Source organism: Sciurus vulgaris (assembly GCF_902686455.1).
Source record: "Sciurus vulgaris genome assembly, chromosome: 8".
Taxonomy (NCBI): Eukaryota; Metazoa; Chordata; class Mammalia; order Rodentia; family Sciuridae; genus Sciurus; species Sciurus vulgaris.
This window is the reverse complement of record NC_136468.1, coordinates 25,428,815-25,453,341: the sequence shown is the minus strand read 5'-3', so window position 1 is coordinate 25,453,341 and position 24,527 is coordinate 25,428,815. Positions and strand designations below refer to the sequence as shown.

Genomic DNA, 24,527 nt, shown 5'->3' with positions numbered 1-24,527 from the left:
CCCATTCCTAGGTAGGCTGATGGCCACCCAGCTAAAAGCTACATTTCCCAGCTTCCCTTGTACCTGGGTGTGGTCATGTGTCTGAGTTCCAACCAATGGGGTGTGAGCAGAAGTGATTATGTCATTTCTAGGTCATGCCTTTAAAAGGAATATGTGTGAGCTCCCCTTTCCTTTCCCTTTTCTCACTGACCAGGATACAAACACTATGGCAGGAGCTGGAGCAGCCATCTTGGGCTTCAGAGATGAAGGCCACATGTTAAGAATGGCAGAGATAGTGTACCAGCTCTGGACTGCCCGCTTCTGAACTTCTGTGTAAGAGAAAAATACAAGTTCTATTTTGTTTAATCACTATATTTGGGGGCCTTTGATTATATCCTAAGTAATATAACTTTATGCCACTACCTTTACCCAGAAACCTGTACTTCCTCTTTATTCGTACTTTCTTTTTAGGGGGCTGGGGGTGGGGGTAGGTACCAGGGATTGAACTCAGGGGCACTCGATCACTGAGCCCTATTTTGTATTTTATTTAGAGATAGGGCCTCACTGAGTTGCTTAGGGCCTCGCTGTTGCTGAGGCTGGCTTTGAACTCACGATCCTCCTGCCTCAGCCTCTCAAGTCACTGGGATTATAGGCATGCGCCACTGTGCCTGGCCTTGAACAATTTTTTAAATTCAAAATTTATATTATATGCCCATGCTTTAAAATTAAACTACTAGCTAGCGATTCAGCTATTTATTTTTCAAAGAGTCAGCTTGTGGGTTTACTTATTTTAGTATTTTTAGTGCTTTAATATTACTTTTGCTCCCTTTACACTTAAATGAATTTTAAGCCATTTATAGAATCATGGAGTCACATCCTTTTCCTCTCAACATTCTTTCTACATTGTTCCATTGTCCTTTGCTGTCTAAAATTGCTGAAAAGTCTGAGGCCAGTCTCAGTTTACTCTGCTGGATAGATTGTCTGCTTCTTCTACCTGGACATCTACAGTAGGATTTTTTTTTAACGCCAAGATTTATGAACTTCATAAATGCCATTTTTGTCTCAATCGTGTCTTTACTCAGTTTACTTGGAATATAGTACATCCTGTCCTTTTGCCAATTTAAGTCTTTTTTTGTTTGTTTCGGAAATAACTCTTTTGCTGTTATGTTCTTGACTAATTGTTTCAATGCCATTAGTTTCCTCTTCATCGGGGATTCTTTCCATATGTTGGATCAACATAAATGTCTCTCCTAGCTATTATTTCTTTCCAGTTACTGTCTCTCTTTTCCCTTCTCTGTTTTGTTCTATGGGATATCTTCCAACTGGTCCCCCGTGTCACTAATTCACATTTCTGTCATGACAGTTCTGCTACTTGTGGCTTCTGATGTGACTTGCAGAATTTAGGGGAGTTTTTCTTCTGTTTTTTTTTTGTTTGTTTGTTTGTTTTTTCCTTATCTTTTTCAGCCTCCCTTTCATTTTATTTTTAGTGCTTCTAATTTCTCATTTCATCAAGTCCTTAAAAGTGTAGAGAAGATTATTATCACATATTTCCTCTTATTTCCTGAATCATTTCTCTTCTGATAAGGAGTAATTCTATGTATTTTCTTTGTGACATTGTGTGGGAGAAGAGAGTAGTATCTTACATAGATCTCATGGTAGATCTTTAATAAGAAATAGGAACTTTAAAAAAAATTTTTTTAAAATGTTTACCTTGAATCCAGAAACCCTTTAGATATAAGTTCTAGTTCATGGGCTATTAGTGGCTAGAGAACCAAGCTAAGTATCATCACAAAGAAACAACCTGACAAATCCAGAAAGGTGAGACATTGTGTATGCACAACTCACTCAACTTCTTTCACAAGTATGTGTCCTAAGACAGAGACTACACTAGATTAAAAGAAAGTAAGGGAAAATATGTAGTCCTGGATTTGGATAAGTCAGCTCTAGCAATAATTTTAGTTAATTGGAGAAATTGTAATATGGCATGGAAATTAGGTAAGAAGAAAATACTCTGAAACACAAAGGCAGAGAGTATTGACTAAATGAAACAGATGATTAAAAGGTTATAAAGTAGTATTTTAAGTATGATCTTATTTTGGTTTTACTCACACGTACATCCATACTCACAGTGATTACAATGGTGTTCTCCAAGAAATAGGAATATCCTGTTTTTTTAGGCAACTTGTCTGAATTTTCTAATGTTCTCCAGAGTGTATTACTGCTTGTGTAATAAAAAGGTGATTTAAATAGTGATGTTGATTTAAATGGAATTTACACAAGGAGAATAAGCTTAAGCTTCAGGATCCCTTATACACATGAGCCTTCCAAGGCCGTAGGAAGACTTCTAACTTTTTTTTTAGAGTTTTTAAAACACACACACACAGAGATATATTTGCTGTGCTGGGGGCTGAACCCAGGGTGCTCTACCAATGAACTACGATGTCCCTCATCTGATGCAATTTTGTATCTTACTTTTGTGGGGTTTTAAATTTATTTTGTTAAGTTCAGGCATCTATTTGTAATTTTAAAACACATAACATAAAATGTACCATTTTAACTACTTTTCAGTGGATAGTGCAGAGGCATAAGTTCTTCCATACTGTCGTGCAGATCACCACCATCCGCTGCCAGACTTTTTCATTTTTCCAAACTGAAATGCTATGCCCATTAAATGATGATTTGCTATTTCCCCCCTACACAGTCTTCTTATCTTTGAGGGTCTCCAAGACTGTATATATAGATTTTTTTTTTTTTTTTTTTTTTTTTTTTTTTTGGTGATACTGGGGATTGAACCCAGGGGTGCTCTACCATTGAGCTTTTTTTTCTTTTGTCATTTTGAGTCAGGGTCTTGCTAAGTTTCCCAGGCTGGTCTCAAACTTGTGTTCCTCTTGCCTCAGCCTCCTGAGCCGCTGGGATTACAGGTGTATGCCACCATGTCTGGACCTAATTGCATAAGCTTTAACTCCGTGAAACCCAGCTGACAACCAGATATCCTGGTTAGCCCTGTGCAAGTTATACAACAACTTGCACTTGGCTTTATTGGACTGGGGTTGTGGCTCAGCGTAGAGCACTTGCCTGGCGTTTGTGAGGCCCTAGGTTCGCTCCTCAGCACCACATATAAATAAATAAATTAAATAAACATTCATCAACAAATAATAAAAATATTTTTTTAAATAGTTTTAAGCCTTAAATCTAAGGATAGTCAATATAGTTGAGATAGTCACCAAAATTCTCATCACCAAATATGCAAAAAATGGTGATTATGATGACATCAATATTACTGAATACACAAGGAAGACAAGAGCAATGTTTTCTCAAATTATTGGAATATATATTTATATAATTTTCCCCAGAAGCTATAAGTTTGTCATTCTATGGTTCTAATTTTCTGTAAATCAACCCTATTTTCCTTGTTGCTTATAATTATTGGTAATTAGTACTATAATTTGGTAAACAGCAGGAATTTGAGACCAGCTGGGCAACAAAGTGAGACCCCCATCTCTCTCTCTCTCTCTCTCACACACACACACACACACACACACACACACACACACACAGCCTAGAAATACACAATTCAGGAATGTTACAGTGGTTTGATGATCATCAAAGAACCAAAGCCCTTTTATCTTGCAATTCTACTGTTCCTGGCATGTCACTTCATACCCAATAGGGACGCTTGGGCTCCAGACATCAGGTTTTATTCTTTTTATTATTTGGTACAGAGGAGTGAACCTAGGGGTGCTTAACCACTGAGGCACAAACCCTGCTCTGTTTTGTATTTTATTTAGAGACAAGGTCTCATTGAGTTTACTTAGGGCCTCACTAAGCTGTTGAGGCTCGATCCTCTGCCTCAGCCTCCTAAGCCACTAGGCATGCACCACCACACCAGCCATCACGTCTTATTCTGGTCAGAGGGAAAAACAAGGATGAAAAGAAAGCATTCCTGCTTCCTGCAGTGATTCCACACAGAAATTGCACTGAATACTTGAGCTTACATTTCTTTTGCCAGAACAGTCATGTGGCTTTATCTAGCAGCAAGGGAAGCCAGGCAGGCAATGTACTCTTTTTATTCCAGAAGACCTTGTGCCCAACTAAATGTCACTTATTCTATACTAAAGAGATGGAAAGAATGGCTGCTGGGATTCACAAATAAGCATCTGTCATATGGTTTTTAAAAACTCCGTGTTTTAGTATTGGAGGTTCAGGAGAGCCAGGAGGAAGGGGTAGATGGTTTTTTGTCGTTGTTTGTTCATTTTTATTTTTGTTTTTGTTTTGGTACTGGGGGGGTGAACCCAGGGGTGTTTCACCCCTGAGTCTAATCTTCAGCCCTTTTTAAATTTTTTTTTCATTAAAGAAAAGTCCTCACTTGCTATATTCTTAAGGCTGGCCTCAATCTTTTGATCCTCTTGCCTCAGCCTCCCAAGTCCCTGGGATTACAGGCACGTGCCACCATGTCTGGCTAGACATCTTAAAGCCTAGGTAGACATCTTAAAGTACTATTCATACAATTACCATCTTGTTTAGATTCACAAGTTCACTTCCTCACTTAGCTTTCTAGATGATGTGCTAAAGCCTTCTTCCACTGAAGCTTGAGGAACTTCCTAGGAGTGGACATTGCACACCTGTAAGGAAAAGAGCAAAGGTCATCTTTCTTGTCAACTTTGGGATGTCTCAGTGGCCAAATATATCCAACCCATATCTCTAAATTAGTAAGCTTTATCCTAGTGGGTAAGTTTTAACCGCAAAAAGCAACATATCAACTTTTTTTTCTTATTGAAACTTTTTTCTTATTTGAGGTTTTTTCAGATCCTGAATTTCTTCTAAACCTACAATGACCCAACCGCAGGATTGGGAACATTGCTTCTGAGAAAGACCCGTTTGCTGATGAGAAAGTTCAGTTCCAACTGGGGAAATTTACCTGAGTCCCAGCCTTTTCAGCTTAACATTATGCTTATCACCTAGAGAAACAAACCCAAGTACCCATCTGGGTAGAAGAAAAAGAGTTACTGATGATTTTATAAAAAAATTGAAATATGTAATGTAAAATTCCAAAAAAGGCAGATGGTGCTACATAGGACATTTTTTATTCTTTTTCTTAAGAGAAACTTCTCATTCTTTTTCCTTCCACTCCTCTATGTCCAAAGTTGAAGGCAGATTATACTTTAGGGTCCATCACATCTTAACTAAAAAAACCACTCATGCTACTTTTCTTCCAACCGTGGTCACATGGAAAACTAAAGCTTATGTGCTATCTGACCCCACAAAACAGGGTGAATAAAACTGGACTAAGCAGCTGTCATCCTGGGGAGGTGAATAGGGTTCCATCACTGGACTCAAACTGTGTTGTTTGCTTTTCCATTCTTTCCACTAAATGTAAGCTTGCATTCACCGGGTTAGCTGCTACATAATCTGGTCCCTCCATAGGAGAATGAAAACATTCAAAAATAGCAAATGTCCCAAAACCTTTGAAAAAGTCAACAACAGTTTCTTTCTCCAGAATTAAAACCCCTCCTCTTATTAAAAATGTGGATTTACACGGGTAAAAATGTGTATTTGTACATAAGCTCTGAAGGTTTATTCAGATATGAAATCAATCTTGATATCTTGTCTTTATGCTTCTTTATCACGTCAAAGGGTTAACTGCAAAAGTGGAACTTTTTTTCTGTCCAGTAAATCTATATCACAAGACGAATGAGAATTTAGAGCCGGACTCAGTGGCACATGCCAGTAATTCCAGCAGCTCCGGAGGCTGAGGCAAGAGGAACCTGAATTCAAAGCAGCCTCAGCAACTTAGCAAGGCCCTAAGCAACTTAGTGAGACCCTGTATTTAAATAAAATATCTATTTTTTTAAAGTGGGGGCTGGGGACATGGCTCAGTGGTTAAGCATCCGTGGGGTCAATCCCTAGTATTAAAAAAAATTGAAGATATATGTAACTTTTTAACATCTTTTCCTTTCAAATTACAACAAATATTTGGAAGTTACTGCTGCATCTCAAGTGTGCTTATTACAATAGTGGACAAGACTGGAAGACATTTTTTAAAAACCCTGAAGTCATCTATACTGGCCATTTATTTCGTCTTCTTTTTGGAGCAAAAGGCAAAGAATTCAAAAATACTACATCTTAAGCACCTGTTTCAAATTAAACATCAGCTTTCATCTGGCAAAATAATTTCTTGATTATTAAGCAAATTGCAGCTAAAGACCCATCTTCCTTGATTATATTTTTTCTTCCTGGAGAATTCAGCAGGATGACTGTATACTAAGGGCTTCTTTCTGTGTGGAATCCGAAAGGTGGAACAAAAGAAAAGCAGTCTTTTCCATTCCAAACCCTGGAGGTCATGTGGAGAAAGGTATCCATATTTTGATAGGAAAAGTGGCTGGATATAAGAAGCAGGGCTCCCCGCTCTAGACGACAGCACAGAAATACATGCCACATCCTGAATTTTGTTTTGAGATGAATATAAAAGTACCTAAATGACGGGAAAATGTTCTTCCTGTGTGATAAAGATCTTCACATGGTCCAGCAGATGCAGTTGGTCTCCCCAGCCTCCCCCCGAAGGCCCAGAGGCCAGCCAGACAGCCAGATGGACAGACAGCCAGAGGGCCAGGCACACCCCATTCCCTCATCTTCATTTCTTCCAACATATCAGCTTACTAGTGACCATTGCCATGGTATCATAAGTTCTGTTTCTAGGGAAGAGTAAACCACAGGATATGGTCTCTGACCCCTCCTTAGAGAATATTACCATGGAGGATATTTTTCCCACATAGTAAACAGAAGAAAATGAGAATCATGATCTTGGAAGTTGCATCACTGACCAGGGAGCTTGAACAGGCTCAGGCAGGGTGTAACCTAGATGGCCAGGGGAGACAGCTGGTGGCATTGGGTGGGGAAACTTCAGCCCTCTCCCTGATTTTACAATGAAATACACAGATAAATCTCCAGGCTTTGTCCTTCGCATATATTTGTTGTCAGACTCGTTTTCTACACTTAGCACATTTGACCTTGATGGTGATACATTATAAGTTCTGGAATTTTGTCCCCAATTAGCATATGATTTCTCCTTGAAATGGCTTTGATCGGTGGTCCACCTGCTTGGTTCTTTGCCCTTGATCTAGCCGCCCCAGGATTTGGGCTCGTCCTCGGGCTCAGCGGAGGTGGGTAGGAACTGTCACTCTCAGAAAAGGAGGATCTGCTTGTTGATCAGAAGAGCAGCTCATGGGGGTGCCATTCCTCCCGCATGGCCCTCTTCCAAAGCCCGCCTCCGGGTAAGAAACTAATTACTTCTGTTCCTTCGGTTTGGCCTCCTAAGGGAATAAACCCTGCAGCAGTAACCAGCCAGCCATAGCAGAGCACAGAACAGGTGTCAGCAGCCCTGCAACCCCTAGAAGCAGAAAAGGCAGAAGAGGCCCTTCAACCTGGGGAGTGAGGGACCCACATCATGCAGAGCTCGGGAAGATGGGCAGACCTTAACATTATTTGGGATATGTTACACTAAGACTAAGGAAGAGTTGGAACCAGGTGCAGTGGCACATGCCTCAGCAACTTAGCAAGGCCCTAAGCAACTTAGTGACACTCTGTTTCTAAATAAAATATTTTTTAAAAGGGCTGGGGATGTGGCTCAGTGGTTAAGCACCCTGTGTTCAATCCCTGGTACTGAAAAAATCAAATTCCCTGGTACCAAAAAATTTAAAAAATATATAAATAATAAAGCATAATCCAAAGGGAGGGTTGGGTGGGGTTGGGTGTGTGGCTTATTGGTAGAGTGTTTGCCTAACATGTATGACATCCTGGGATGGATCCCAGGAAAAAAAACTGAAAAGCAAAGTAAGGGAGGGTTGAAAAGCAAGGTCATTTCCTCTTGGCAGCAGTAGGAGTTTCCCAACAGCCTTTGCTTCCTGCCTGGTTCACTCCTTTCTCAGCAAGTTCTGGGAGAGCCACGTCCTAGGGTCCAGGGAAGGGCTGGGGCTTGATAGGGCATAAAGTCCCAACAGCATTCTGGAGGAAAAGGGAGGTTCCTCTGCATTTCCCTTTCCTGCAGGCCTGCTGGTTTTTCATGATGTCATCCATTCATCATTGTGAGCTGATTGGCCATCCCAGAGTTTGGCCAGCTGCCCAAGGCCAGAAGGGAAGAGCGAGATCCCAGGACAAATGTGCAGCCGGCCCCTGAGCATGTGCAGAAATGTTGACATCAGTTCCACATAGAAAGACTTGGTGGAAATCAAAGAAGACAGTACAAGTCACAAGATCTTTTCCAACCTTCCCTTCCCTGAATGCCTGGGAAGAATTCAGGGGCCTCTTGCCTGTGGATGGGGAACCGAACCCTGGAGTAGGCCTGGGTGTGGAGGAGGGACTGCTCTGCCAAATGGTTCATTCTCCAGAGTTCAACCTGTTTCCTGACTCAGTGGTGTTCGAGAGCAACTTTGTCCAGGTATTCTCGGGTGGCCCGGAATAGTGCTCCTTGATGTTTTTTCAAACCTGGTGCCAAGATGTGAATAGGACAGTCATCCCTGGAACTAGAGTAGAGTGAGAACCGAGGCAAGGGCTTCTCCTGTAGGCGTGGTCACCTGGGAAGAGTGGAGGACTTGAGATGTGAAGCCCCAATTTACTTCATCCTTCAGGCTTTGGCCCAAAGTCAGATGAACATGGAGGCAGGAAAAGGAGATGCCCTTTGAGGGTTCAGGACAGAAGTGATGCTGGATGAAAGACTGGGAGCTGGGGACCCAGGAAGACTGAGCTCAGATTCCAACCCTCTGCTTTCCCATGGGGAGTTGTCACTGGACACCAATCCTGCACATCCTTATTGCACTTATTCTAACCTAATAAGGTTGGGGTGACCTGAGGATTAAATGCAGATGCAGCAGGCAAGGGACTTGATGTAACAGGCACCCAAGGCACTTTTGTCTCCTTGCCTGGGCTCTCCTTGGCCAGACAGAACCTTAGGAAAATAGGCTGTGGCGTTGGAAGAGACCTTCCCAGTCAACAAAGGTTCAGGAGATGATAGGGCCCCTCTAAGGAGGGCCAGGAGGATGAGTTTCTCAGAGGAAAGCCAGGAAACAGACCAAGCAGGAGTCACAGAAATGTGATAGATGCTTAGGTTATAGTTCTTGTGGACAGTTGTTAATAGTGGCACATTTAAACACTAGTATTTAAACACTAGGTTTGTGGGGTTTTGCTGTTTGTTTTTTAGCTAATATAGGGAAAACATTTGTTCTCAACAAGCCATGATTTTGTGCCCCTCTGCCAGGGGACATTTGGCAATGTCTGGAGACATTTTTGGTTCTCACAATTTGAGTGAGTGGTTGCTAGAAGCATCTAGGGGGCAGAAGTCAAGAATGCTGATAAATAACCTACAATGCACCATACAGCCTCTCTCTCTAACAAAGAATCGTCTTAACAGTGCCAAGTTGAGAAACCCTGGGCTAAAACATACTGCTACTTCTGCCAAATACTCAGGCTGTGCCTGGGGGCTGCATTGCAGGTCAAAAGGGGCAGAAACTGGATAGACATCAACAAAGCCCCCAACACCGTGGCCCTCGGGGTGACCTCCTCTGTGCCCTGCCTGCCCCTTCCCAATGTCCTCCTCATGGCCAGAGTCAAATGGCATCCGGGGCAGAGCCAGACATGGAACAGACCATCTAAAGCCCCAAAGATAATCCTGAGGAGGTAAGCAGCGGAATGAGGGGCGACAGCAGGGCAGGGGAACCCAAGGTGGAGGCTGTTTGTTGGCTAAAGGTGGGGAGACAGCAGAGGCACTGGTGATGTTACCTTTTTTAGACAGCAGTAACCCCAGAGAGGTGGCGAAAGGGAAGGCCACGTGGGGTAAGGAGGGGTGGCGTGGACAGGGTCAGGGGCTGGTCTACAAGCCCACTCCCTCCTTGCTGCACGCACCCCTGACTGCAGAGGCGCCCTGAAGTCAGGCTGTGGCCAAGGAGCAAGGAGGCAGTGAGGTCTGGCAGGTGCAGTGCCGGTGGGGAGAGGCCTGCTGTTGCCAGTCCTTGGTACACAACCAGCTGGACTTCAGTTTATTTTTGCATCACAAGTCACTTGCTGCATCGCAGCTTTCCTACCTATAAAATGCCTGGAATTGGGTCCCATTCAGAATTTAACATGGGCACATCATGTTTGTCTGGAATAAACCAGACCGCCTCCTCCTTTTTTTTTTTTTTAAGTGAACAGACTTCATTTTATTTATTTCATTTTTACATGTATATAGGGTAATAATGTCTGTCTCACAATCTACCATCCTTCCCCTCCCCACACCCCCTCCACTTGCTCCCCTCTGTACAATCCAAAGTTCCTACATTCTTCCCTACCCACCCCCAACTGTGGATCAGCATCCACTTATCAGAGAAAACATTCGGCCTTTGGTTTTTGAGATTGGCTTATTTCACATCGCATGATACTCTCCAGTTCCATCCATTTACCTGCAAATGCCATAATTTCATTCTTCTTTAAGGATGAGTAATAGTCCCTTGTGTATACATACCACATTTTCTTTATCCATTCATCAATTGAAGGGCATCTCGGTTGATTGCACAATCTAGCCATTGTGAATTGAGCTGCTATGAACATTGATGTGGCAGTGTCACTGTAGTATTATGATTTTAAGTCCTTTGGGTATAAACTGAGGAGTGGAATAGCTGGGTCAAATGGTGGTTCCATTCCAAGTTTTCTGAGGAATCGCCACACTGCTTTCCAGAGTGGTTTCACTAACCTGCATGTCCTACCAAAAATGTATGAGTGTAGCTTTTCCCCCACATCCTTGTATTATTGCTTGTATTCTTGATAATTGCCATTCTGACTGGAGTGAGATGAAATCTTGATTTGCATTTCTCTAATTGCAAGACATAATGAACATTTTTTCATGTTTGTTTATCAATTGTATTTCTTCTTCTGTGAAGTGTCTGTTCAGTTCCTTCGCCCATTTCTTGATTGAAACCAGACCTTCTTGATGTTTAAGCCTCTTGAGACAGTTTGTAGTCTGCCTCATGAATCTCTAGATAGTCCCAGAATTCCAAGAAAGCCCTTCATTTCTCCATGCTACCTCATGACAGACCTCTCCGTTATGTTATTGGTGTACTTATAGCAAGTACAAACCAGATTCAGTTAACTAACCTTAGATCCAAGGTCAACACCTTGAACTTCAGCTCCTTTGGGAAGACTTATGGAGGCACTAAGGTCAATGGATGGACAAATTGGACATGTGGACTTCTTGCTGTCAAGAAAAATTCGCAAAACCCCAAGCCCTGGTCATCCTACTCCTAGGCTGCGCCTCTCAAGCTGGATCTAAGGAATACCAGCATAAGCATTATGGCAGGGAGGGTGGAGATTAAAATGCAGATTCCAGGGCTGCAGTCCAGACCTACTGAATCTGAATCTTTGGCGATATCTTCAGGCATCTGTTGTTGTTGTTGTTGTTTTTTAATGGACATCTGTGTTTTACATTAGCTCCCCTATGTGGTTGGTCTCCTCTAAGTTTGAGCAGCACTATGCTAAGTGTTCTCTGTCCTACCCCTAAAACCCCTCCATCCACAAGGAGATACCCCTTGTTTTAATGAAGACAGGGTCACATGAGAAGCAATGGGGTTGTCAGTGTCTTCCCCTGTGCCTTCAGGATCCTCCCATTGAAGTTTGTGGAGCTCCAGGTCTGTGACCGCCTTCAACGCATCCTGCGGTTGAGGACAGTCACTGAGAAGATCTACTACCTAAAACTCCACCCTGACCATCCAAAGACTGTCTTCCACTTCTGGATCCGACTGGTTCAAATTCTGCAGACAGGCCTGTCCATCACCACCAAAGACCCTAGGATTCTTGTCACTCACTGCCTGGTACCCAAGAATTGCTACAGCCCATCTGGAAACTCTAAGGTAAGGGATGGGAGCACCATCAGCAGACTTCAGAGGTAGAACTTAGACTAGCTGTTGGTGAGCATTCTGGGAAGACAATCCCAGCTTGAGGTCTTTTGCAGACAGTTTTATTCAGTTACTATTTATAACCATAAAATCCACCCATTGTAAGTGTACTACATACTTTTTTTAAATCCTGTTTTCTTCAATACTTTGGGTAAATGTATAGTTTTGCAACGTTACCCATCACCATGATTCAGTTTTAGAACATTTATGTCACCTTAAAAAAGTCCCTCTGGCCATTCACATCATTCCCTGTTCCTACTCCAAGCTCCAGGGAACCATCGATCTGTTTTCAATCTCCATAAAGTCATCTTTCTTAGGAACTCATATACATGGAATCCTATAATCTATAGTTGCTTGTGTCTGGTTTTCATTTAGCACAGTGTTTTTCAGGTTCATTCATATGACAGCATGGAACCAGCTCTAGGGCAGAGTCACTGACTATCAGTAGTTCATTCTTTTTCACTGCTGAGTAATATTCCATTTTGTTCATCCATTCATGAGTTGATGGACACTTAGGTTGTTCCAGTTTGGGACTTTAATGAATAATGCTGCTTTGAACCTTTGTGTACTGACTGTTATATAGTTGTGTTTTCATTTGTCTTGAATAGATTCCAATGAATAACATTGCTGAGTTATATGGAAAGTTTATGTTTAACTTTTAAAGACAATAGAAAACTATTTTGCTAAAGTGACCATTTTACATTCCCACCAACAATATGTGAGGTTTTCAGTTTCTCCACATTCTTACTAACACTGGCATTGTTCATCCTTTTGATATAGTCAATCTGGCAGATAAGTGTTGGTTATAATTTGGATTTCCCTAATGATTAAGGATGTTGAGCAACTTTTCATAGGCTTTTTAGTTATTCATACATCATCTTTGATGAAATGTCTATTCAAATATTTTGCCATTTTTAAAATGAGTTTCATCTTCCTACTGAGTGTGAGGATTCTTCAAATATTCTAGAAGCAAATCTTTCATCAGATATGTAATCTACAAATATTTTCTCCCAGTCTATGACTTGTCTTCATTTTCTTTTCTTTTTCACTGTCTCCTCCCTCCCTCCCTCCCTCTCTTCCTTCCTTCCTTCCTTCCTTCCTTCCTTTCTTTCTTCCTTCTTTTTTATTCCTTCAGTGCTAGGGATTGAACCCAGGGTCTTGCACTTGATAGGCATGCACTCTGCCACTGAGTCCCAGCCCTGGTTCCATGCTCTTAATGACATCTTTTGAAGAGTGAAAATGTTTGATTTTGATGAAGTGCAGTTTGTCAACTTTTTGTGGGTCAGGTTTTGGTTCGGTATCTAGCTCTTTGTTTAACCTAAGTCCACAAATCTTTTATCCTGTTTTCTTCCAGAAGTAGTGTAGATTCAGCTCTGACACTTAGGTCTGTGATCCATTTTGAATTAATATTTGTGTGTGGCATGAGGTAAGAGACTAAATTCTTTCTTCTTTGCGTTTTTTGTCTGTTTTTGCATGGGGATATGCAATTGTGCCAGCACCATTTGTTGAAAAGATTTGTCCTTTCCCCTGAATTGCCTTGGCATCATTGTAAAAAATCAATTGATCCCAGTACAAAATGGGAAAGGAAAATCAATTGACCATAAAACTTAAGGATTCTCACTGTTTCATACAAATCTACACACACTATCTATTTATTTATACTCGGGATTGAACCCAGGGGGTACTTAAGCACTGAGCCACATCCCCAGACCTCTGTTTATATTTTATTTAGAGTCAGGGTCTCACTGAGTTGCTTAGGGCCTCACTAAATTGCTGAGGTTGACTTTGCACTCAAGATCCTCCTGCCTCAGTCTCCCAGAGCTGCTGGGGTTAACAGGCGTGCGCCACCACGCCTGACTCTACACAAGTCATTTATGTTACCCAAATATTACTATTTAACCTGTAAAATACACACACTGATGTTATTTGCAAAGGAGACAGTTTTGTTTCTCTATTTCCAATCTGGATTTATTTGTTTATTTTTGGCCTTATTACAGCAGCTAGAACATTTAGTAAGATGTTCAATAGAAGAAGCAAAGCAAGTGTCCTTGCTGTGTTCCCAATCTTAGGGGAAACGCAGTTAGTCATTTGCCATTAAGTATGATGCTAGTCCTGGGATTTTTGTAAATGTAAATGTTCTTTATCAAGTTGAGGATGTTACTTTAATTTCTAGTTTATTGAGAGTTTTTTTTTAAATCACAAATGGGTATTGATTTTTGTTAAAATGCTTCTCTGCACCTATGAAGACAATCATGCGGTTTGTCCTTTATTCTGTCAATATATGCTATTACATTAGTTGATTTTTTGATATTAAATCAACTGTATATTTCTGCACTAAATTCCACATGTTCGTGTTGTATATAATCCTTTTTATGTATTACTAGATTTGGTTTTCTATCATTCTGCTAAGGATTTAGATACCTATGTTCCTGGGAGATGCTGAGTTATGGTTTTCTTGTGATATTTTTATGATACTCTGGCTTTGGGATCAAATTAATTCTAGCCTCATTGAGTGAGCTAAAAAGTGTTCCCTCCTCCTCTATTTTCTGGAAGATTCTGTGAAAATTTTTTACCTCTGAAAATATTTGATAGACTTCACCAGTAAAGCCCCCTGGGCCCTATTTTGCCCCAGGTCGTTTTTGAGTATAAAGAATGTAAGCCTGACTTGAGCTACAACATAAATCCCATGAAGACAGATTTTTATCTGTTATATCCTTATCACCTTGCATATTGTTAATTTTCAACAGTGAATGAATTAATTAATATGGGCAACATGCGCAGCTGGAGTACCTTTGGAATATCACAGGCAACAGGAAAGAAATTAATTTTAGACAGTTGCGAAGAAGCAACTTCGTGTAGGATTTTCTTAGAGAAATTATTTTTTAATTCATTAAATTCTTATAATAAATATATCATCTCCTACATTTCATTATAAAACCAAGTAGCATAAACTTTATTAAAGTCTACATTGCTAGGCTATTCAGTAAACTATGTTAAGGTGTATTAATGGGAATAGACTGTCTACTAAATTGTTATCAAGTATTCAATGAAGACATTAACTTTAGGGGCACCAAAGGATATTTTACCAATACACCACAAGAAACAGACGTGGTCTCAGAATTGCTTCTATACTTACAAGTTGTCCAATGGGAGAGCTTGCGTTCCAACTCTTTAGAGTTTGGACCATGATACTAAGAAAATACAGAAGTCCTGAGGCCTTAACCACCGTTTTGTTTGTTCTTCATACAGTTAGTACAGAAGAAACCCCAAGCCTCCCACCCCAGTGAGAGCCTCCTACAGCTGATGGCCAAGGGGGAGAGTGAGGCCCTCTCTCAGATCTTTGCCGACTTGCACCAGCAGAAGCAGTTCAGGTACATGACTTAAATCAAGCAGCCCGTGACCTCCCTTCCTGCAGCCCAGGTGATCAGGGCTGTAGATCCAGAAACCAAGTCCCTGGGTTAATGAGCCCACGGAGACTCATAAAGTCCGTCATGCAGCACTTGGTCTTTATCCTTCGCTCAGCCTTTTCTGGGTGCCCCCTTAGTCCCCTTCTCAACAGAGCAAGCATGGTAGGCTTGACTTCAAGGAGGAGTTGATACCAAACGAAAACTAATTCTTCCAATGAGAATGAAGAAGAAATGCAGGTGGAAAAATTAAACCTAATTTCTGATCCGATTCCTGGTTCTATACAGAAATATCCAAAATACTGTTAAAAACACTGTCAACCTATTGGGTTCATTCACCTACTCACTTGGCTTCTGCTTGGACAACGTGGAGTTTCTGTGACTGTTTTCTAAATGCATAGCCTGTTCTTGTTAGCACAAAATGACTGAGTGGGTTCAAACTTCATGGCTCAGCACAGCCTTTATTCAGCAATGAAATCACACATCTGATGGACCCACTTTCCTGGTGGAAAATGAAGCACTGGCCAACAGGGGAGTCTGTGCTTATATAGGGTACACTCAGAGGGGACTTAATTATTGACAGAGCATGTCAATTTGGGCACTCAGGAACGAAATTTGTTTTTCTGAGCAATATTGTGAGAATTTGAGATTTGAGATTTGTTTTTACTGGACAATATTTTGACTTGGAGAAGAATGAAGGGTCTGGGGTCAGCATTCAGTATTTCTCCCTTTCCCTCCAGTATCCCATTATACTATCACTGGGAAAGGATTTATTTTGGGAAGCATCAATGTTTTTGGCTTCCTCCTAGACTGCCATTCTAGGCTTGATGGATATCTCCTCCCCAGGGATTGTCTTGCCACTGGATGATGTTTGTTTCCTTTCTAAGAATTGTCTTGTCACTGGGAAAGAATGTATTGGGAAAGGATCGATATTATCAGTGTGCTGCCTCTTCCTTCACTCCCTCTTCCCAGGCAACTCTATTTTGGGGTTTGTCATTTTTCTATATCTTACAGTTCTGAAAAGTTCTATGTTACAGGCCTATCTTCTTGGCTTAAGGAAATGTCCCTTTAGGTACAGATGACTTCGGGTTGAATCTTATGTATTAAGAAAGACAGGAGCCAGACGTGGTAGTGCATGCCTGTAATCCCAGCGGCTGGGGAGGCTGAGATAGGAGGATCTCAAGTTGAAAGCCAATCTCAGCAATAACAAGGTGCTAAGCAACTCAGTGAGAGCCTGTCTCTAACAAAATACTAAATAGGGCTGGGGATGTGGCTCAGTGGTTGAGTGCCACCTCATTGTGGCTTAAAAGAAGAATAGATATAGATTAGTCAATATCACCAGGAGAGAAAAATGAGATGCCACAGAGATTTTTGGCACAACAGGAGCCAATTAGACCAGAAGCTCAGAGGCAAAGCAAACCACCATTTTTTTTTTTTTTTTTCTGAGTGTTGGTAGCAAACTAAAAACCTGTCCAGCTCAATGAAGCCATCTCTTACAGTGGTGAAGAGCTCATATAGAACTGGGCCCAAGTCCCTGCTCCAAGTATACCTGTGAACACACTGCTCAACTCTTATGGGCCTCAGTTTTCAAATCTGTAAAATGAAAATAATGCAAACTGCATCCAGATATTATCAGGATTAAATGAGTTTATACTGTGTCAAGTGCTTAGCATGCTTCTGAGAAGGCTTAGAGGTGGATATAAGTTCTCAGTAATTATTAACATGTATAATGAGCTCTAACTTGGGTTGGAGACAGGAAAGTATTAAAACAAGAGAAAGTCTTAACAGTCGTCCAGTGCTAAAGAATATATACCTGGTGGGAGCAGGGCAAGAATGGAGGAAGGAGGGACTGTATAGAGGGAAAAGAGGGGTGGGAGGGGTGGGGGGAAGGAAAAAATAACAGAATGAATCAAACATCATTACCCTATGTAAATGTACGATTATGCAAATGGTATGCCGTTACTCCATGTACAAACAGAAACAACATGTATCCCATTTGTTTACAATAAAATAAATTAAAATTAAAAAAAAGAATATATACCAGGGATCATTACTGAATGTATCATACAGAGATCTGTAATTAAGAAATTTATGGATGTCACATTGCTGAGCTAACGAGTGCTAGATTCTAATAGAACAAGGTATTTCAAAAGGACAATTTTGACTGTCTCCAATTATTAAATCACTGATTTTTTAAATTACTACTTAAGGGACATTTTCTGCTCATATCTCATTGGCCACAACTGAGTCCCTATGGCTACACCCAGCTGCAAGGGAGTTTGGGAAATGCATTCTCCTCTAGCTGCATACCTGAACAAAATTAGGTGCTTTGCCCTGGAGGGAGATGGGGAAAGAATTACTGGGAGCCTACTGGCAATCTCTGACCTAGACAGTTTTTGATGTTTCTGGAAGGTCACAGGAGGCTAAATCCTGAAGGAGAAACAGCCAGTAGCAAGAGAAAGGGTGGAAGTGGGTGTGGTGGCGCGGGTCTGTAATCCCAGCAGCTCAGGAGGCTAAGGCAGCAGGAGGATAGCGAGTTCAAAGCCAGCCTCAGCAACTTAGTGAGGCCCAGCAACACAGCGGGCTGGGGATGTGGCCCAGCGGCTAAGCGCCACTGAGTTCAATCCCCAGTACCCACCCAGAGAAAGAAAAAGGGTGGAAAGGGAACAAACGGGTGCAAGGGAACAAAAGAGGAAGAAGCTTGGTGAGCTTAGGGAAAGGACAGGAAGTTGGGGGCAGGGGGTGCGCAAGCAGGTGACAGTGGACGAGAATAAGCAAAAGTGGGCAGGGGCCCAGCTAGGCAGGGCCTAGAAAGGAATTTAGACTTTAAGTGTAGTGGGAGGGAGCCTTAGCAGCATTTTAAATAGTCAAATGACGTGATCCAATTTACATTTTGAAAAGGTCATGCTAGCTGCTGCTGTGACAGTTGATTTGAAGAGAGGGAGAAGAGACTTGGAAAGACCAGCTAGAAAGCTATGGCAACCTAGTCTGGCCTGGCACACACACAATGGGTCAGAGGGGTGCAAGAAAATGGGAGATGGGGTGGGTTTTGCTTCACTGTTATCTCAGTACTTACTTTGAAAGGACATTTGGTTCCTTCGGTTTACCAGAAGAAACCCCTGAGTGGTGATTTTTCTCCTCATTCAGGCAGATTCCAGTCTGGTAGCAATTATTATCAGTTTTCGCACACTGGTGACAGCATGCAGTGTCACAGTAAATAAAATAAATGGCTGAGTCACAGTCCCTTCTCCTCAGCAGAATCAGCAGCATGGGCTCTGCTCCCCCCTCTCCCATCTCTAGAAATTTCTGGAAATTTTAATATGCATTACACCCACCCAAAATAGCCACAGCTGGTCTTTTTCATATTTACATGTATCTCTAAAGCTTCTGCATCAGGAAAAATCTAACTAGGAATAAGTTTGAAATACGAGTTTGATGTTCTATTCTTTTACTTTCAACCTTCATTTCCTTGATCCTGAAATGACTGGAGTTCCAGGAGCTGCAAAAAGATGAAGATCCACAAGGTCTGCTCAGGTAAGAGAGGGCCAGGAGACTGTGCCTGGGAGAACTGTCCCCACTGCAGGCAGAGGAGTCGGATCCTCTGATGCTCCCACTCCTGGCCTTCCTGCTTCCGTGAAGGCCGCCATCTTTCCCTGCCACAGTACAATTCCTCTGGGCAATTTGGCCCCGATAGTCAATTTGGCACCAAGTCCTAACGATTGTTTGAAATATTTCTTATAGTCTTTACTTTGTTTCCATGACCACAGACCTTGCCCTCACCCAGCCCTTCTCCTCAAGCCTGCAGTAATCTCCCACTAGTTCATTAATGCATTTAGTCATTCAAAAGCATGTACTGAGTGCTTTTTAAGTGCCACTCACTGTTGATAGGCTTTGGGGTCACTGTGCAGAAAGACACAGTGGCCTCTTCAAGGAATTTATACTGGAGTGGAGTCAGATGGGTAAATACCAAAATTACAAATAACCTCTCTTGCCAAAGGAGCACAAAGAAGGTTTTTTACGCCTCCCAGGACATTGGCCCAGGAGGCTCCGGGTCTGAACAGAGTCATAGGGGACGTTGAATTCCTGTGAGCTGGCTGAGCAGACCAGGGAGGGCATTCCAGAAAGAACAGGCCATCTGTGTGGGCGATCTTGACACATTCTGGAAGCAGCAGTTGATTCTCTATTTCCCGGTTTCATTTGCCCCCAATCCATTTGCAGCCCTGCATAAACGTCCCCCATCCTGTCTCTCTCCTCCTCTGCCTCCTCATCAGCTCTAGCCCACAACTCCTGCAGCCAAACCTCAGCTATTCTTACCCCCAGATCACCTGTCCCCTCAAGGCTCCCCTTTTAAATCCTACCTGTCCTTCTAAACACTACCCACATACCATCTTCCTGCCCAGCCTTTCTTAACATTATTCTCTAGTTGTTTTGTAGGCTTATTTCTTCAATGAATACTAAACTATATTCATGTCTCTGAGTTATGCACAGCAACAAGCACAGGCTGAGGATACAAGAGGAGTTCAATAAATACCCATATGCCACACTAGTAACATATTAGTTCTCCATGTTGACTCAGGAGACAAAACATTGTGTTCTAGTTAGGAATTTAAAAGAGGTTGCATTTGGGAGCTGTAAATTAGGGCCTATACATGGGTGGTATAAATGGGTAGAAGTCTGGGGACATAGAAGAAGTAGTTGACTTTTCTCTAAACTCTGTTATAATCAAAACAACTGTTGGCAGCAGAACCTGAGTTTCGACATGGAAGAGACAATAGGGAGTGATGGGGATAGTGGCAACAGGACCAAAAAAAAAAAAAAAAAAAGGGAAGTTTTCAATTAAACCTTCAAGTAATTGCTGATGTTCTAGAACACAGGCTAATGCCACATCGTTTAATTTTTTGAGAGAAATCAAAATACAAACTTTTTTTTTAAAAAAAAACATGGCATGTCCCTACTCCATAAAAAATTAAATCACAGTATAGGGTAACATCTAGTGGGCAAACATAACATAACCACAGACCACATTCAGCCTGGAGGCTGCTGGCTCATAGCCCCTGTCCTGAACGGTGAGCAGAGCTGCTGCTGACCCCATTTCCTCCTGGTCTATAACTGCTTTCTCATGTTCTGTGACATTCCATTTTTACACATACATTCAAACACAAACATACACACGTACAGACATACTTAAACATAACCCACAAAGTTAGATCAGAAAAAAACATAAACAGAGAATGTTTCTCACTTGTTTCTGGGACTAAAGAGAACAGCTAGAACTTCAAGGTCACAGAATATCTGGTGTCATGGGGGCCCGATGTTCGAAGATGCTCCTAGGCTAATTTCAATGAACCACCCTGAAATGTCCTCTGGACTTCTTTTGTCACTGGACCAGGAGGTGGACAGACATTTTGGAATGACAGTTACACTCCAGCCTCTTGGAACTTTTGGATAGATAGAGAGAGAGAAACCAGAGGCCTAAAGTTCATCTGCAAGGCTAAACTTTCGGCTCCCCGTCATGGGTGGTATGACCTGGGACTGCAGTGTTTCCCAAAATTTAAAGCACAAACAGACCATGTGAGTCTTGTTGAAGTGCAGACTTTAATTCATTAGATTGAGGGATGGGTGGGTGACTGGAGACAGTACATTTCTAACATGCTCCCACGTAACGCCAAGATTTCAGTCACACTTCAAGTAACCAGGGCTAAGAGGACCAAGAACAGGTTCTGGCTTTGATCTGGGTTCAAGGCCATCGCCAGTTCAGTTAGCTGATCTTCTGGGGGAAATGTACTCAGTTAATCTGTCCCAACCACACTGGTTTTCTTCTTTCAATGGGACTGTCTTGCTCACATGGCGTGGTGGTAAAAATGTGGGCTCTGGAGCCAGGTTGCCTGGCTTTGAATTCTGACTCTGCCACCTCATAATATGACCACTGGTAAATTATTTAACCTCTCTGGGCCTTAGATTCTCCTCCATAAAATTGGGATTATGGTAGCACTGCCCTCACCAAGTTGTCATGAGGCTAAAAGGAGCAAGAATGTGTGTAATTGTCTGGAACATTGCCTGGCGCATAAGTAGTCCACCTCACCCCGACTACTGGCCGTTTGCTGCGAGAGTGTTCTGTGAGCCAGAGTGCAAACACTTTCCTTTTCTTAACCTAGGGAAAGATTCTGCCCGGGAAGACAGCATCCCTTGTACCCGTGACCTCAGTTGGAGGGAATCGTTCACTTGTGGGGAGTGGGAAAGAGAGAACCCCTCTGGTCCGCAGCCCCTCTCGCTGCTCAGCACTCTGGCGGCTTCCACCTGGCCACAGCTGGCCCCATCCATAGGTAAGGTGATGGAGTTGGTCCAGGGGTCTTCATGGGACAGCCCTGGAGCCCAGCCTCAGGACTGGGTCGGGTGCTGAGGGGGATTTCAGAAACACAGTGGGGTGGGAGTGAGGGGTGTGGTTGTAGTGACCCCAGCCGTCTTTCTGCCATGTACTTCCCTGCCTCCAATGGGACTGAGCAAAACCTGCAGCGTGGCACCTCCAGCGCCCCCAGAGTTCTCAGAGTGACTGAAGGGACAGGCATGAGTTCAATGGTGCTGTGAGCTCCGTCTCCTTTTTGTGTGGGGAGGCGCGAGGGCTTCCTCTGCGGAGCCACTGACCACCCTTCCCTTCATCCAGACTCTTTCCCTACAGCTCTTGGCACTGTCTGTTTTTTGTTTTCTTTTTCTTTTTCCCAGTACTGGGGTTTCTACTGAGGGCCTCGCATATGCTAGGCAAGTGCTCTTCCTCTGAGCAACGCCCCCCAACCCTTTCAAAAATTTGAGACAGGGTCTTGCTAAGTTGCTGAAGCTGGCCTTGAACTTGCAACCCTCCTGCTTCAGCCTCCTGAGTAGCTAGGATTACAGCCCTGCTCCACCACACCTTGCTTCGGTAGTCTCTATACTGCCAGGTTTGGGGTACAGAGAGGGAGGCCTGGGTCAGGCAAACTTCCATGAGATCCCAACCCTTCCTCTCTTCTTGCTCCAGGAGTCCCCCATCCATCCTTCATTCATTTAATAAGCATCTGTGAAGTATCTCCTACAGAGTATCTCTGACAGAAATAGAGTGGAGAGAAGGTGGGGTGATTTGCTTTCTAAAGTAAAAATCAAACACCCCCTCTCGGACTAGGGCTTGAACCCCCCAGGGACACTCTACCAGGTAGCTATATCTCTAGCCCTTTTCTTTTCTTCTTCTTTTTTTTGGTACTGGTCATTGAACCCAGGGGCACTTAACCACTGAACCATATGCTCCCCAACCCTTTTGTATATTTTATTTGGAATCAGCATCTCTCTAAGTTGCTGAAGCTAGCTATGAACTCGCTATCCTCCTGCCTCAGCCTCCCGAGCTGCTGGAATTACAGGTGTGCATCACTGTGACCTGCTCATTTTTTGTTTTGAGACAATATCTCACTGAATTGCTGAGACTGGCCTCTAACTTGCTATCTTCCTGCCTCGATCTCCCAAGTAGATGGGATGGCAGATTCGTGCTATAATGCCTGATGTGAACCACTAATGCTTACAAAAGACCATTATTAATAGTTGACAATTTAAAAAATTGACCTAAGTACAGTAGTTCCCTCTCCCTTATCCAAAGTTTTGCTTTCTGAGGTTTCAGTTACCCAGTCAACTTCAATCCAAAAATATTAAATGGAAAATTCCATATTTTGAGAGAGCGAGCCAACAATCCCATTTGCATTTGATTATTATTATAATTGTCCTCTTTAATTATTTATTGTTATTAATTTCTTACCATGCCTAACCTGTAAATTAAGCTTTATCATAGCTATGTACCTAAGGGTAAAATCGAGTATCTGCAGGGTTTGGTACTATCTGCCATTTCAGTCATTCTCAGAGGGTCTTGGAACAAAGCCTTGCAGATACAAGGGGAGACTACTGTCTCTATATGCCCACAAAAGAGCTTTCTGGTGATTTATATGCTATCAAACACTTTTCTCTCCTTCACTCACAGGAAATTCTGTTTGACTCACATTGGGGCAAGTCTATGAAACCCTGGCCAACATTGCTGGCGGCATTCAGCTCCAGGGGACTCTATCTGGATAGAGGGGAAGAGAAAACAGCAACCAAGAGAAAACCAGAGTCATCATCACATGGTGACAGCAGAGCCTTTCCTCATTCCAGCTGTGCTTACCTCTGCATCCTCACTACCACACACAAGCACAGCCCAACCCCATCCCACAGGCTGTGAGTGGGCTGGAGCCAAGGAGAAGCATCGTGAGGAGCAGAAGCAGAGGGGAGGCTGAAGAGAGTCAGTGGAGATGAAGAGAAAGGTGGCAGGAGGGAGTTAAAGAGAAGAGATACAAAGAGAAGAGGTAACAAAAGGAAGCAGAAGAGACTTGGGAGAAGAGATGAAGAGGACAAGAGAAGAAATACATCATTGAGAGATACCTCACCAAGCTTCTATTTATCTAATTTAAAACTTGAAAGTAAAGCCATAAACCAAAAAAAAAAAAAAAAAAAAAAAAAAGTGTGTTTCCTTCTCTGCTCAGACCACTCTGGACAGGGTGAGAGGACTCTCTTTCAATTTCCCCTTTCACCAGTTTTGCTTGATGGTCCTCCTCTTCTGACTCAAACTGGATGCCTGCTTCCTTAGCCTATTCTCTAACCCGCCCTTGCTAGCACAGCCCTGGTGTGTCAGACTTGGGTTTGAGGTTGAGGAATGTTTCCTGCAGGAGGTTGGAAGATGTGTGTAAAGCAGAAGGAATTGCTCTTTCGTTTTCAAGCTTCCTGGGTTTGCTATTGTGTCAGTCCTACAACACTGGCTAATTTCTGTTGTGCATGATGTTCCTTTGAAATGCTGACATACTGTGCTAGTGCTTCTTAAATTAATGATTTCAGAGAGAGAGAGACAATGCAGGCTCACAGAACAGGTTCATAAGTTACAGAGCAGGAAGGCTTCTAAGAAGGGTCTGTCCAATGGTCCAGACTGGTCTATTTTTTTAATCTGTGCAATATTTTGCATTCAATAAAATCCAGACTATAAGTATTTCAGAACAGCCAACTAACTTCCAATTGGAAGGTTTCTTGGATGTTTTGCTCTCCTTCAAGATAACCTAGAAGGGTCTTTGTCTTCACTAAATGGGGTTTTAGACTGAAATGGTTGGAGGACTAAAAACAGAAGCTCTTGAATCACCGTTGTTCCAAGAATGAGTTGCATCCTAACCCTTGATGATTTCAATGTCCACAT

At 42.5% G+C, this 24,527-nt stretch overlaps 1 protein-coding gene and 1 long non-coding RNA gene across 5 annotated transcripts in view; one reads left to right on the top strand and one right to left on the bottom strand.

Annotated features, from left to right (window-relative positions):
- LOC306668556 overlaps positions 1 to 24,527 on the bottom strand; it is a 50,214-nt gene that overhangs the window by 24,669 nt on the left and 1,018 nt on the right. Inside the window, exon 2 of the long non-coding RNA XR_013765898.1 lies at positions 4,518 to 4,601. This is a non-coding gene — a long non-coding RNA (uncharacterized lncRNA). The remainder of the gene's footprint in view (positions 1 to 4,517; positions 4,602 to 24,527) is intronic.
- On the top strand, positions 184 to 23,444 carry GARIN1B (golgi associated RAB2 interactor 1B). 4 transcript variants are annotated; one of them, XM_079152048.1, is made up of 8 exons: positions 184 to 312; positions 8,024 to 8,413; positions 9,464 to 9,648; positions 11,600 to 11,852; positions 15,147 to 15,268; positions 18,798 to 18,835; positions 21,457 to 21,624; positions 23,292 to 23,444. In XM_079152048.1, the coding sequence occupies exons 2-8, from the start codon at positions 8,165 to 8,167 to the stop codon at positions 23,303 to 23,305; spliced, it is 1,029 nt and encodes a 342-aa protein (XP_079008174.1). In that variant the 5' UTR covers positions 184 to 312; positions 8,024 to 8,164; the 3' UTR covers positions 23,306 to 23,444. The 4 variants fall into 4 exon arrangements, with proteins under 4 accessions (XP_079008174.1, XP_079008172.1, XP_079008175.1 ...); XM_079152046.1 differs by having other exon boundaries at positions 18,792 to 18,835; XM_079152047.1 differs by lacking the exon at positions 184 to 312 and adding an exon at positions 7,236 to 7,250 and having other exon boundaries at positions 18,792 to 18,835.

Coding starts and splice junctions, on each gene's coding strand:
- GARIN1B (XM_079152046.1), top strand. CDS start 8,165: ATGTTGACATCAGTTCCACATAGAAAGACTTGGTGGAAATCAAAGAAG. Junction 11,853..15,146: donor GCCCATCTGGAAACTCTAAG/GTAAGGGATGGG, acceptor TTCTTCATACAG/TTAGTACAGAAGAAACCCCA. Junction 18,836..21,456: donor GATCCACAAGGTCTGCTCAG/GTAAGAGAGGGC, acceptor TTCTTAACCTAG/GGAAAGATTCTGCCCGGGAA.